We start from the raw sequence: 14,189 nt of genomic DNA, 5'->3' as shown, positions 1-14,189 counted from the left end.
TAAATAACAATAACAGCAATCATAATAAATAAATAAAAATTATGAAATAAACCATTTTCAATAAATAACAATATTTGTTCGGGAATTGCAAACCAGTGCTAATAGAGAGCAAAAAAACCATTTTCAATAAATAACAATAACAGCAATCATAATAAATAAATAAAAATTATGAAATAAACATTACTTTTTAGCAGGGGTTTAAACCGAAGTCATCATAGCAGCTGCATCAGGTCGTAATTGAGGTTCACGCCTATCCACTAGTATGATGATAACATTAACAGGTAACTAGAAAGTCCAAATAAATTACATTCGAATTAGAGAGATTCTTGGATAAAAAAGAATCTAATCTTAGTCCATTTTTTCAGTATCTGCCGTATCAGGTACTACGTAGAACTGTAGAAGAGACAGATTTTATGCCTGAAATCTCCTAGATAGTAATACTACTTACAAGGTTAGTACTAATAAATACAGTAGTTAAGAAAGAACACAAAGAGACTTCAATTCAGTGTTCACAATAATACAACCACTGCATCCCTTTATCTATAGTCAATATTATGGTTTTTATCTCTTCAATATTCATGTGTGATTGATCCGCTGCAAGAAACAGATGAACCTTCTCTTTGATAGTAATCCAACTACAACCAGGACTTTTTTTTATTCCTTTTAAATTCTTGGTCTTTCTTACTAGGTCACCCTCAATCTTTTGTCCAGAAGCAGAATACATGTTGGATAATACCACATAAGGAGTCGCATTTGCAGGCTCCAGCTCCATAATATGTTGAGCTGCAAGCTTGGAAAGGTCAGGACGTAGGTGAGCACTGCTTGCAGCAAGAAGAGCCCCCCAAACCCCAGAATGAGGCTTTCAACAATTAAATAAAATTTATTTTTGCGTCTGTGCGTGTCTAGATATATATAGTGTGCTCAAATGCTTGTAACAAAACAAGAATTCCTCTTGATCTTAAGTTTATTTTCTTTGCAACACTTTCTAATTGTTATATTACAATTTTCATATTGGATTCAATTTTTTAAGAGTAGAATTGGATGAAGAGTTTAGCCATCATTTTAATTTCTTTTTTCAGAAGTCTCTTACAAATCAATCCTGGTTCCCCTAAAAGAAACACTTGAATGCAGTGCAACGATCAAGATGCCTTTAAATGAAAACAAGGAATATTAATTGATTAACTGAGAGAGGAAAGTTTAGTAGAGATTAGTTTTGTAAACAACAGAGAACAAGCGACAGAAGTCGTTATCATAGAAAAGTCATTAAATTAACTGATACATCATGATGGTGGTAAATGCTTAGTGCCATTCGAGATTAGCCGACTAGCTTTGATTGGGAAACATGAAGATACAACCTAGGAAATGAAGATAAGAAACAATCATCAAAACAAGAAAGAAAAAGATTAATGTATGTCAATGAAACTAAAACAAAATTTTGAAGAACATGAAATATAATGAAAAAATAATAAGGGAAAAAGTTCACAATGTGGTGATTCTGAATTACCAGGTGATTGCAACGAATTATCTAGTTGACCCTCCATTAAACTTTGAGGACAAACCTAATCATCCATAGAGTTCTGTATATTCATAAAGAAAATAAAAAGGCAACATCAATGTGAGAATGGAAGCCATAAAAGATGAGACATAATTGGATATAATCAATTTTGTCTGCATTACCCTTTTCACTGCAATTTTTTTTATAGTAGTGTTAAGGTCACCATTCCAACGATCATCTTGCGGTGTTACACGTACTTCTAAGAGCCTTGGTGCGTTCAACATACCATTTGAGAAAGTTTCCATCATGGGACAGTTTATTACAAATAACGTCCTCAATAGTGGAAATTTGAAGTCATGTCTTCCTTTACAAAAACTTCTTAGCCTTGGTAAGTTATTCAATCGCAGATACCCCAATTTCATAAATGATAACTCAGAAGCATCATTCTCATCATCACTTGCAACGATTACTTCTATCTTTTCACAAAAATCTATGCATAATTTTCGAAGTTTTGGTAAATTGGTAATTGTTGATGATTTCATAATATATTCCAGTCCACCACATTTTACCACATCCAACTGCTCTAAATTCTCAAACAAAGCCGAGGATGGAACGATGTTCTTCAGCCTAGAACATCTAGTTACACTCAAAGTTTCAATATTTTGAATAACTGATTGCACCTCAGATTTCTCTTCACATATAAACTCGAGGTTATCTAACTGAACAAGTACTAAATTTCTCAACTTCATAGTTGTTTCAGAATGTCCAGCGCATTCGCTTCCACTCGAGAAAATGTATGTGAAAGAACTACATGTCACCTTAAGCTTTATGAGATTGATAAACTTTTGGAGGAAACCAGATGGAAATTTGTCAGCCTCTTCATGGAAACATCGCAGGCGAAGATCTGTTACTCTGTAGATAAGCTCATCATTAAGTTGACCATTGCATAACATGGTGACATCCTTTCTGTTCAGAATAAGCTCCCTTGTGTTGGGGACAAACTATGAAATACAAGTAATCAGATTCAAGTTAATAGCTATCTGAAGAGAATAATAATCATATAAACTTTAAGAAAACATGGAATAAAACTAACACTCTCATTTTGCTCCCTTTTTCAATGAGAAAATAACAAGTAGCACGCCACTTATCTATTAAAAATGAATTTTTTGGTGTGTATAAGTATTTCTGCCATTTATTGGCAGAGTATTGAGATGTAGAATGCACCTTTTCGATTGAGAGAAGGGGTACTGTATCAACTGGAACAATTTCTTGGTAATTTAGAGACTTTGGCTTGAATAGAACAAGCTTGTCACAATGAAGCACATCCACATGTCTTAAAACCGGACAATCCAAGGTATGTAATCCATGAGAGAAGCTTCGAAGTTGTGACAAATCTCGTAAACTCAAAGATGTTAATTCTGGGAAAATAAGTATTGGGAATGTGTCAGCCAATTCATCATGTGCTGCAATAAACTCTATGCCACATTCTTCAATATAAATTTCTTGGAGATGCTGAAGCTCTTTAGCCATAGAGAGGGGAAGGACATGATTAAGGGTTTTACATTCAATAACTTGCAATAGGCAGATGTTTTGAAACTTGAAGCTTTCATTAGGATTCCCACTCCATATGTGTTTCAACATCGGTAAATTCTTCAAAGTGAGAGTTTTCAATTGCATATCCAGCCTTATCTGTCTACCACCATCTGCTTTTAGACCTTGTGTTTCGAATACAACTTCTAGATTAGGACAATCTGTTACAGTCATTGTCTCCAGCTTCTGTAATTTATCAAGAACATTAGATGGAACTATATTTGATAATTTATTGCAGAATTGAATTTTCAGTTGCTTCAATTTGCAGAAGGAATTTGGGGCTAGTTGATTGTGCCATACTGACTTCAAGTGTTCCATGTGGGAGATTTCAAATGTCTCTAACACTGGAAGTAGATCCTACAATTAGAGTAACATGCTTAGATCTTTTAACAGTTAATTGCACAAGCAGCAGAACTAAAAGCAAATAAAACAATAGTTAATGGTTGCAGAGTTGGAGACAATGAAATTAATGCCTACCTCGTCATTAGAGTTGGAGACAAATATGTCCTCCAACATTTTGCAATTACTAATCTTAAGAGATTTCAGGTTTACAAGTTCTCTAGCAACTGAGGATGAGAATGCGTATCTCATGCTACCACATTTGTCTATTGTCAAACTCTTCAAGTTTTGCATGCGAGAATGACTCAGAAGTTTGTCATCCCACAATTTCTCACAGTTGATCTTAGACAGCTTCAATAGTTCAAGGTGGGGCATCACAACCTATTAACAAAAATATCCTCATGAAGATCTTATTTTTCCTATTAATTTATGTTGAGAAAAATACAAACAATCATTGAGATGAAAAGATAGTTCACTGTGAATATCTAATGAGGTACATAATGGAACTTGAAGGTATAAGAGAGAAAAAAAAATACCATATTGTTGATTGAACAATAATACATAGAATGATAAGAGTATCATATTTTTTTATTAGAGGGACTCCATCCCCCTCCCCGGGAAAATAAAGGTATTGGAAGAATCCTATGATTAATTAAAAAGTTTAAGCGCTAAACATGTTTTTACCTTTTGATCAATTAGTGGCACATGTATGCACTGCGTCAATGGCGCACATAAACTAACGAGACGAGGCAAACTTTCAAGTTCAAGAGAACACAACTCAGGGAATATAATCTTGTCAATTTCTTTATCCACCTCAGATATGATTTCTGTAATCATTTGGCAATCAGCAATTTTTATTTCACGAAGTTGAGGAAGGTCTCTAACAAGGGAATACCGCAACAGATTCTTCAATTTGTCACAACCTTTGACTTCAAAAGATTTTAGTTTGACAAAAGATTGAATTGGAATTGGCCCATGGCATATTTTTTCCAGATTAAACAGATTTTGAAGAGCCAAAGTCTCTAAGTTGAGTAAAGCAGGATAGGGATTAACCCACCCCGTTGAATTAATGATGTACTGAAGTTCAGTGCTGTCTTGAAGGCGCAAATGTTTTAATTGCGGAAAGCCTCCCCTATTCAGCTCATAAAGAACATTTCTAACACAATGTATTTTGGCAAGACACATGTCCTCGGCTGAATTCAACAAGGAGTTAAATCCACGATCCAAAAGAATGCTTGAACCCCTACTGTCGTTGAGCTTAAGTATCCTGGCAGGTTCAGATGCATTTCCCGACCAGTCCAAAGACCATTTCCACATATCACCAATAAATATGTTGTATCTTTCAAGCTTTTCAAAGACTAGCAAGTCCCTAGGCCAAACTGAAGCATCTTGAGTCATTATGTCCAAAGCGGTTAGATGAGACAAACTCCTTAGCTCTTCTAGACTTGCATTTTTGCTTTGATCGTTGCTTCCCTTGACATCCCACTCGATAAAACAATTCCCCAAGTACAACTCTTCCAAGCAAGTTAGACTTGAAATAAGATTTGCAGGAATGAATCTCAGTCTAGAGCAATTGGCTAAGTTCAGCATTCGAAGATTAGTTAGTTGTCTTATTTCATTAGGGAGTTCTGTAATATCTGATCTTTCAAGGCTGAGAATCTCTAAACTCTTCAGCTCTGCCACTATTGATATGTCTTCTAACACACATCCAGCCAAATTCAATGTTCGGATTTTTGTCAAGAGAAGGAGAGATGATGGTAGAGAAGGGGCAAACATCATTCCATATAAACTAACGACCTTTAGCTCTATCATCCCAGAGAAGAAGTCATCGGGGACTTCCAAATTATCACCTATATTTTCAAGTTGAAGTAGCTCCAACTTTGGACACACCAGCTTCTCAGGAAGCTTGTAAATATAAGACCAAGTAAGGATGATCTGATGGCATTTTCGAAGCTCATCCATCCCAGGCCATTCATTTACTTTAGTGTACCTTTTCACCCCATAGGTTGGTCGAGTCCTACATGCAATTGATTTAGCCATATCTCTTACATAATCATGAATTCTAACCCGATCAAATTCAGACTCAAGTAACAATGAAGATGCCTTAAGGTCATTTATTAATCTGTTGAATCTGATTCTTGCATCTGCCAATTTGTGAGAATGTCTAAATAAGCCCAACCCCCAATAACATACAAAAATTGGTCCAGTGTAGCGGTAATCCAGTCCAAAGGAACCAATTAATAAGAATAGCAACTTCAGTTCTTCACTCTCTAAACAATTAAAACTCAATTCCAGAGTAGAGTAAACTTTCTTATGCAACCCTTCTTGATCAAATCTCTGTAATTCATTTAAGGAATCCTTCCAATTAGAGACTTGTTTTTTCCTCAAAGCCTTTGCCGTAGTGACTATCAAAAGGGGCAAACCAGCACAACATTTGGCAACCTGGATCGCAATTGGTTTTATATTGAATTCGTGAACAACATCACCTGCCATCTTCTCAAACAATTTCCAGCTATCCTCCTCAAGTAAAACTTCAAGTCTAAATTCTTTTTGAGTGCGCATCTCACAAATCAACACATTAAGATCTCTGGATGTCACCACCAATTTGCATCCTTCATGATCATTACCAAAAGGAACCCCTAGTTCTGTCAAATCAAGTCTCCCCCAAATGTCATCCAAAATAACAAGAATACGCTTCTCCTTGGTTATCCTATCACGTAATTCTCTTGCCATTCCGTCTTCTGTCTTCTTAGTAAACTTGAAATCCAAGGCTTCAGCAATTTGGCATCGAATTGTTTGAAGATTTGGTAAACTTGTTATAGTAGCCATAACAATAGTACCAAATGACCCATCATTCTTCGCTTTCCAAGATAACTCTTTCATCAGTGTTGTCTTCCCCACACCACCCATTCCATACACCCCAACAATGAAGATGCTAGGATCCTTCAATGCCAGTATAATCTCATTCAACATTGATGTTCTGGATTCAAGGGCCTCATAACCTCTACCGAACGGCGTAACTGTGATTTGAGAAGCAGCGCGGTAAGAAATTTTATCAAAACTTCCTTCTGCTACGATTTCAGAAATCGTTTGCATCATCTTTATCATCTTCCTACTTAGCTGGTGCCTTGTGCACAAATTGGGAAAATGTCTCATAGAACATTGAGCTTTTGCATGGCCTTCACTGTCAATAAGTTCATTTGCCTCCGCAACAGTGTTGTCCACTGTGTTCAACCAATTCTGGACAATATTTTCAATCTCTTCTCCGTTCCTTCTGGCCTCATCAACATTGTGTTGCAAAATGTCTTTTATTCCCTCCAAATGTTGGACATCAGTTGTCATCTTGGTAAGGTTGCCCTTGTAATCAAATTGACGACCAATAGCTTTAACCGTAAATTCAGCAGTCTTAGTAGCAAAGTTAATAATAACTCCCATGACAACATCCATGGTCACCCCTTTGCTAGCTACCAATTTGAGTTTATAGAATTTTTTCTATTGAAATAGAGAGTTAGATTCTAATTTACGAGAAATATTTTACCACTTTATAACAGCACATGAATAAACAGAGAAAAATGAAAGCATAGAAATGAAGACAATATTAAATGATTGGTGGAAGAAGAAAAAGAGAAGAGAAACACCATCGTGTGGCATAAAAATGTGTCTGTGTTCAATTTAGAAAAACTCAAATAAACATTACCAATTTTCATACTTCAAAAAATCATTAAAAATTTAGAAAATTCAGCAGCTTTAGAAAAAAAAATTAAAATAAAAAATTCTATTGCCATCTCTTATTTGTTAGCTGTTAGTTGATTTAAAACAATGAATACAATTAGGTCAAATTTGCTAATGAGTGTTTTATATCACTGAAATGAAAACTAAAATAATATTCATATTTATGGATTAGTTTATTAAGTGTAAGTCTTCTATAATCACAACATAAATTAAACAATTTTTAGACATACTCACATTAAATTAGAAAAATTAAAACAAAGATAATTTGATCACATCAATCAACATCATTTAAGTTTTTTCTCAATATTGCAAGAGAAAGAATTTAGGTTCTTGTTCTAAGTCTGTAGTTGGGATTCTTCTCGTATAAAAAGAGCAACCACTCTTTCTCTAAGATGGTGCCTTAATTGGTTAATCTCCTCCAACCACCCTGGACTTGTTGTCATTGAAACAGACTCGAAATCTAATGTTAAATGCTTGCAAGCGAAGATGAAAGTTGCAGATTTGGACTTGATTATATCTGATTGTATTCATTTTCTTTACATACTTCCTAATGTTAGTGTTGCTTTTGTTGGTAGAACCAAGAACAAAGAGCTGCCCATGGCTTAGTTAAAGTTGTTGTTAGTTTGGGTTCTAAATCATGGGTGGGTTATAAACAATACTTTTTACGAAATTTTAGTTAAAAGTATAAATATAGATGTTTGTGACTTTTAAATTATAACCAAATTAACAAACCTTTTTGTCAAAAAAAAAAAGCCAACTTAACAAACCATATTTATATTTTTCAATGGCACTAACAATATAGCAAATATAACATAAATTTTTAATTTCTTAATGAAACCAATAATAAACATTAGTATAAAAAAATTTGTTTAAGGGTATGACTGGGATAATAAAAAAGCCAGTAAAAAAACTCTTATCCCCATTACATATATCTATAGCGTCAAGAACGGCACTATCGTGCCCCTCTTTCCGCTTTTATTGACAAAGAATGCTAAAATTGTAAAAATTATTAAATGAAGGGTAAAGTTGAAATAAAAATTGCTAGATCAAAACACAAATTTTTTTTTTGTTTATATAAGGTCAAAATAAGGTTTCTCATCGTGCTTCTCCTTTTGTAGATTATTAGTATTTTAATGGGATTTAAATAATTTTTTAATTAATAATTTAAATAAAAATGATAAAGAGTTTTTCTATTCACACCCCATCTATTTCTGGTTACACCAAACATTACTTAAAAGTTTATTATCATATCAAACTAAGTTTACTTGACTACTTAAACTAAGTTTACATGACCTAGTTAAACTGAGTTTAAGTATGTACACTAAAAAAACTCAGTTTACATGACTTACTTAAATTGTGTTTTGGAAGAGGAAAGAAGGAAGAGACGTAAGTTTTTTGGGTGAATGGGTAAATTTGAAAATTAAATTTTATTTAAGGGTAATTTTGTCATTGTAGGGTGTAACCAGGAATATTTGTGGTGTAATTAGCAAAATTCAATGATATAATGGTTTAAATGAAGGGATAAATATGGAAAGAAAAAATCAGCCGAAATGGCTTTTCCCATTCTTGTTTTAATGAGATTTAGTTTTTTTAATTAATAATTTAAATAATATTATATAACATAAATAAAATTGTTTAAATAAAGTATGAAAGGAAACAGACTGATAAAACACATGCATTCTCCTTATATATGGTATAGATTTACTAAAGTGTTTATTTTTTTAGGAAAACTTACCAAAGTGTTGAAATGAGAAAAAATTGCCTAACCCTAATTTGCTGATTTGTCTAGGGCTACAGGATTGAAGAAAACATCTATTGATTAACGAGAAAAATATCCTAATTTTTGTGGTTGTGGTATTAATGTATGAAGTGTGGGACCCTAAAAAATATCAGTCTTTAGTGAAGATATTAAGAGTGGGTGTGTGCCCTAAATTGTCATGACTTAAATAATTTTTGCAAAAATCGTTGTTATGCAAGCAACCTAGTTGCTTTAATTCAAAAAATTAAAAAAGAAATGTTAGATGTGTTTGTGATTTACGTGAAGTACAGAAAATAATGTAAACACAAAGGAAACTAAGGAAAAAATTTCTTAGAAACGTTGAAAAATTATAAGTGTCAAAGTTTTGGTTTTGAAGAAACATTTTGGTCAAGATTGAGGAAAAACCTAAATTTTTGTTTGTGTTGTTGATTTCTTTATGTTTGATAAAAATTAAGATGCGAGATAAAACAGGAGATTCGTTATTTTAGAACGTTGATTTTTATGGAATTTTTATGTGTAGTTGATTTATGATCAAAGTCACGTTATATTTTAGAACGTTGGAGGATATTCATATTAATTTAGTTAGCAAAGATTTACATGATGGATATTTGTCTTACATATGATTGGATAAATATGTTCTAATTATATAACTCAAAGAAACGCAACGAAATGAAGAAATTAAATTACCTTTAAATATGCTTGAGATTCAGATTTCAAATACTCAGTTCTTCGTTTTCTTCTTCGGTATCAGATGTAAATGCAGGTTGTATTTGTGTGTACTTAGGGGTTTAGGGATACATTATTTGTATCTTGCAAGAAATTTGCCTAATTAGCTTTGGTATCATTGTAATTAATAAACTTAAAAGTGTCTCTTTGGTATAACTTCTTCTTTTTAGGAATCATTGGTATAACTTGTCTCAACCAATTTTCCTAGTTTTATAATAGATAATACTTTTTTCAAGAGATGCATTATCTTTAACCGCATTTGGAATTGGATTGGCTGTTTAATTAGTATAATTTCCACCTTTTTATCATCAAAAGTAAAAAATTAAAATTAAAATTGGGCCGTTCTTTTTTAAACTTAAAGTGGTCTTAATTATTAAAAAAATAAAAAATATCACTAATTGCGCATGAAACTTTTTACTCAATTGGTCTTGGTATCATTGCATTGTAAACTTTTTTTTTAAATAAGGTATCATTGAAAACTTAAAGTACATGCATTTGAGCAAATTAACAACTTAACTAATCCGCTAATCATGCTCTCAATTGGTTTTGGTATCATTGTAAACTTAAAACTGTCGGTTTAGTATAACTTGTGTTCAATGGATTTTCCTAAATTTTGCAATTAATTTTGTTCTCAATTTGAAATGAAATATAAACAAAAAAATAGTAGTTTAAAAGTTGATGTTGACGTGAAAATAGGCTTACTAGATAAAACCAATAAACTCGAAAGATCAATTTAGGATTTAAGTTTGATCCTCATAGGGTTTCTAGTTGATAGATTTAAGGTCAAAAGTCTTAATGTCCTTGACGTAAAATAATTTTGACTTGCATACATCATTCAATTCAAACAACAAGTAAGATGTGTTAGGGATAGAGCTGTCAAAACGGGTCGGCCCGTTTAGTCTGAATAAATATAGGGCTTGGGCCTAAAATATTAAGCCCGAATTTTAATAGGGCTTTTTAGCCCAGCCCTTAAAAGCCCGGTACCCATTAGGGTTAGCCCGAATGGGCCGCGGGTAGCCCGCATAACAAAAAAAAAATCTATAAATTATATATATTTTTCAAATAATTATTTACTTAGTTGATTATCAAAGTAAAAAACAAAAGTGAAAATTCAATGAATTAACCCAAATATAAATGTAATATAAAATTATATTTATTCATTTCGTTATTTATAGTTTTAATGATCGAATATATAAATATCTATAACCATAACATATCTAATTTATTTAAAATCATTTTCCTCGTCGTTTTAGTTTATGACGTTTGTACGAAAATGATTACAATTTACTTTTGTGCTAGACATTATTTAAACATATTAAAAATATTATTTATAAAAAAATTATAGCAGTGTTTTATAGTACTTTTTTAAAATAAAAAATATATATAATTTTTAATACGAGCCGGCCCGTTTAGCCCGCGGCCCGTGTAGGGCCGGGCTCGGGTAGTATATTTCAAGCCCGTTTTGTCAACCGGGTTTTTTGGCCCGGCCCGCTAAAGCCCGAAGCCCGCGAGGGCCGGCCCATTTTGACAGCTCTAGTTAGGGACAATATATTTATCTAATATGCCTATTTTACCCAATAGGAATGAAGTGGTGTTGATACAATCCCCATTGTCATCCATTAATAATATCTTCAAACCATCTCTTGATGTAACACGTGATATTGCAACATATAGCTAACCATGCGAGAACACCGATTGTGGAAAATAGATGCCAACTTACTCAAGCGATTGCCCTTGACTTTTGTTTATAGACATTGCAAAACCACTGCCAAAAAAACGGCTATTGGCCACACTAAAATTGCCACGATTTTTCCTTAGGCGTGGATAACAACAAAAAAATGATAGAAGGGTCCACTTGCCACACTATAACTCTCACGGTATTGTTTTGACCGTGGATAACTTTGACATGCTGAAAAAAAGAAATAGAAGGCGCGTAATACACATTTCATTCCCACACTTTTTTTTCTCCAAAAATTTCACTCCACTTTCACAAGCCGTGCCAGAACACCCCACTCCTTCTTTCAATCTTTCATCCCATCAAAAAACCCCAAAATCAGTTTCATCTTTCTTCCCCAAAGTCATGGCTTTCTTCAGAAAACTTAATCGCATCTTTCTTCCCTAAACCCTAATCCCCAAATTAGTTTGTTACCATCCTCTGTTGTAAGCTTTCTCAATCAGTTCGAATTCGCCGCACCAATTTGATTCGCCATACACACAATCTATTGTAAGCTTTCTCTCTATAATAAGATGTTAATTTAATTTCCCTGCTTATCAGCTTGGTCTTCGCTCAATCTGGGAGTCACACGCTGTTGTATTTGTTATAGGTGCTTTTTGTCCCTCACGATTTGAAGATGTGAAGTCTACACTTGGTTAGTGAGACATGATTTTAGTATTTATAAATAACTATTTTTCTATAATTTTTTTAATAACCATGATTATTACTCTTACTTATGACTTAATCGGTTGGATTTTGATATTAGGGGTTCGATTAACAGCTTTCTCGCTTTTTCCTTTGTCGATTTTTGGTTTTGGTAAAGCTTTCTCCTTTCTCATGTAATTTGTTTTCTTTTGATTATTAGTTTTTTAGAGTACAAGGTTGGTGAATTTTGATATTTCATGCTATTTGTTTATTATAGTAAAATGATTTGTATCGTGGATTGAAATGTTGGAATATGTACTTGGCATGAATGAAGAGAAACTTGAGCCATTTTAGATTTACTTATTTAAGTTTTTTTATTGACATAAACTTTGTGAGATTGTAAGGGAGAACTTATGACATTTTTCATAAAAAAATTTCAAAAGTGGTCCAAGCTTAGCTCACATAAACAGCTTATAACATATACAAAAACAAGTTTATTTTTACACATACAAGCTTTTGTGCTATAAGCTGGAAATAAGTTGTTTATCGTATACCGGCATGCTTGTACTATGAGTGGCGGTGGAATCCAATTAGCTGTCTTTGTAGATGAGGAAAGAAGAGCCAGAGATGGGGAATTTGATTTTTCTAGTGGTTTTTGTTATCTCTATCGTGGACTGTGTTGTTTGTGCGGTTTGTCCTAGTAGCTGTGCGGTTTATCTCTGTCGTGAATTTGATTTTTCTTCACCTGTGGTGTCCCCTTCTTTCGCTGATACAAGGAGGGGCTGTTTCCTTGTGTGGCTTGCTAGCTTATCTCCTATAGCTGCTGTTTGTGGTATTTTTGCTGTTACAGCGTGCTGATTTGTTCTTTTTGTAACTAGTTCTTTTGTTTATTCTGATAGATAGCTGCATCTAGTGAGGACATAATTTGTTGCTTAAGATTCTCATCAGTAACTAAGGCATGTGAAAAGTTGTTTTGAGCTGTTTTTTCATGTTTTTGCTCTAAACTAGAAGCAAACTTTCCGTATTTCATAAGTACTGTTTCATTGCAGGTTTCAATGTTCTGATTTTTGAGAACACAACAATATTTTTCACAAATAACTTTTATTTCTACTTCTTACAAAGCTAATTGAAATCCCAATTTTACAATGTTATTGTTGCCTTTGAATTGAAGGCATGCCCGGTGACCGACATGTGTTAGACCTAGGGGTGTGAAAAGTTAAAACCAAAACTAAATATTGGTTTTGGTTTTGTTCCTGAAACCACTTCACTAAAAACTGGTTTTTAATTACAACCAGTTTGGATATGGTTCGGAACCGGTTTGAAAGAAAAACCAGGTTTTTTTATTCAAACCGGTTTTAAACCAGTTTTTTTATTCAAAATCCGGTTTTAATCCAGTTTCCAAAAAAAACTAGTTTTCCATTTTTTTTTTGCAAATTCTAAATTTCATTCAATAACATATATCTACTTCAAAAAGAATCAAACTGGTTTTAAAACTAGTTTTCCATAAGTTTTGTAAGTCACGGCAAAATCAATCTAATCATTGTACACCAATAATAGTAACAATCATCCAAAAAAACACAGCTAACTCAATCATTATACACCAATAATAGTTACAATCATCCAAAAAACTAAATAAATCTTGTGAATTGTGATGCAATCATCCACCAAGAAAGCTAACAACAAATAGAAATGCAATCATCCATCCTAAACCAAGATTCTTAACATCATTGGCAGTGTCAAATTCTGGAATTTGTTTTGCAATAGTTGGACTCATTCCATGTCACAAGCAAATCCTATAATTTATACAGGAGTAAAACAACATATATAGCAAGCAAAGACAAGGATAACCCAATTTCTGCTTCTTGTTCCTATCTTCCTATTGGTGTTTCAACCAATGACTTCTCATTGAACTCGTTCCACCGTTAAACTTTATCTCCTTAGAACAGTAAATACATTTTGCTCTCTTTTCCTCCTCTAAAACAACTATAAAATGATCCCATGCTTCTGAGCTTTTCTTGCGTGCCCGAGAGGGAGTGATCCCATGCTCTGATGTTTCAGAGGTTGGAAAGTCACGAATATCCATCACTGCAACATTTTACAAAATCAGTGAGTTCACCCTCAGGTCTTAGAATCAACATTCAGCAAATTTCACTACAATTGACATCACTGCCAAACGTAAATAGCAGACG

General features: G+C 33.4%; 2 protein-coding genes and 1 long non-coding RNA gene across 3 annotated transcripts; 1 reads left to right on the top strand and 2 right to left on the bottom strand.

The window, feature by feature from the left end:
- Window positions 1-1,149: 1,149 nt before the first annotated feature.
- On the bottom strand, window positions 1,150-5,702 carry LOC112419276 (uncharacterized). Its single transcript, XM_039830657.1, has 6 exons — window positions 4,109-5,702; window positions 3,563-3,805; window positions 2,720-3,442; window positions 1,678-2,496; window positions 1,505-1,577; window positions 1,150-1,355 (listed from the first exon to the last, which is right to left on the bottom strand). Exons 1-5 carry the CDS (start codon window positions 5,462-5,464, stop codon window positions 1,560-1,562), a joined length of 3,159 nt encoding a protein of 1,052 aa, XP_039686591.1. The 5' UTR covers window positions 5,465-5,702; the 3' UTR covers window positions 1,150-1,355; window positions 1,505-1,559.
- Window positions 5,542-6,871, bottom strand: LOC120578392 (disease resistance protein At4g27190-like). Its single transcript, XM_039831081.1, has 2 exons — window positions 5,618-6,871; window positions 5,542-5,568 (listed from the first exon to the last, which is right to left on the bottom strand). The coding sequence occupies exons 1-2, from the start codon at window positions 6,869-6,871 to the stop codon at window positions 5,542-5,544; spliced, it is 1,281 nt and encodes a 426-aa protein (XP_039687015.1).
- A 4,687-nt stretch (window positions 6,872-11,558) lies between these two features.
- Window positions 11,559-13,192, top strand: LOC112419527 (uncharacterized). The gene is made up of 4 exons (XR_003009650.2): window positions 11,559-11,865; window positions 11,966-12,010; window positions 12,122-12,172; window positions 12,607-13,192. It is a non-coding gene; the product is annotated as an uncharacterized lncRNA (long non-coding RNA).
- The last annotated feature ends 997 nt before the right edge of the window (window positions 13,193-14,189 follow it).

Source organism: Medicago truncatula, chromosome 2, assembly GCF_003473485.1.
Source record: "Medicago truncatula cultivar Jemalong A17 chromosome 2, MtrunA17r5.0-ANR, whole genome shotgun sequence".
NCBI classification, from domain to species: Eukaryota; Viridiplantae; Streptophyta; class Magnoliopsida; order Fabales; family Fabaceae; genus Medicago; species Medicago truncatula.
This window is presented reverse-complemented; position numbering and strand designations above follow the sequence as displayed.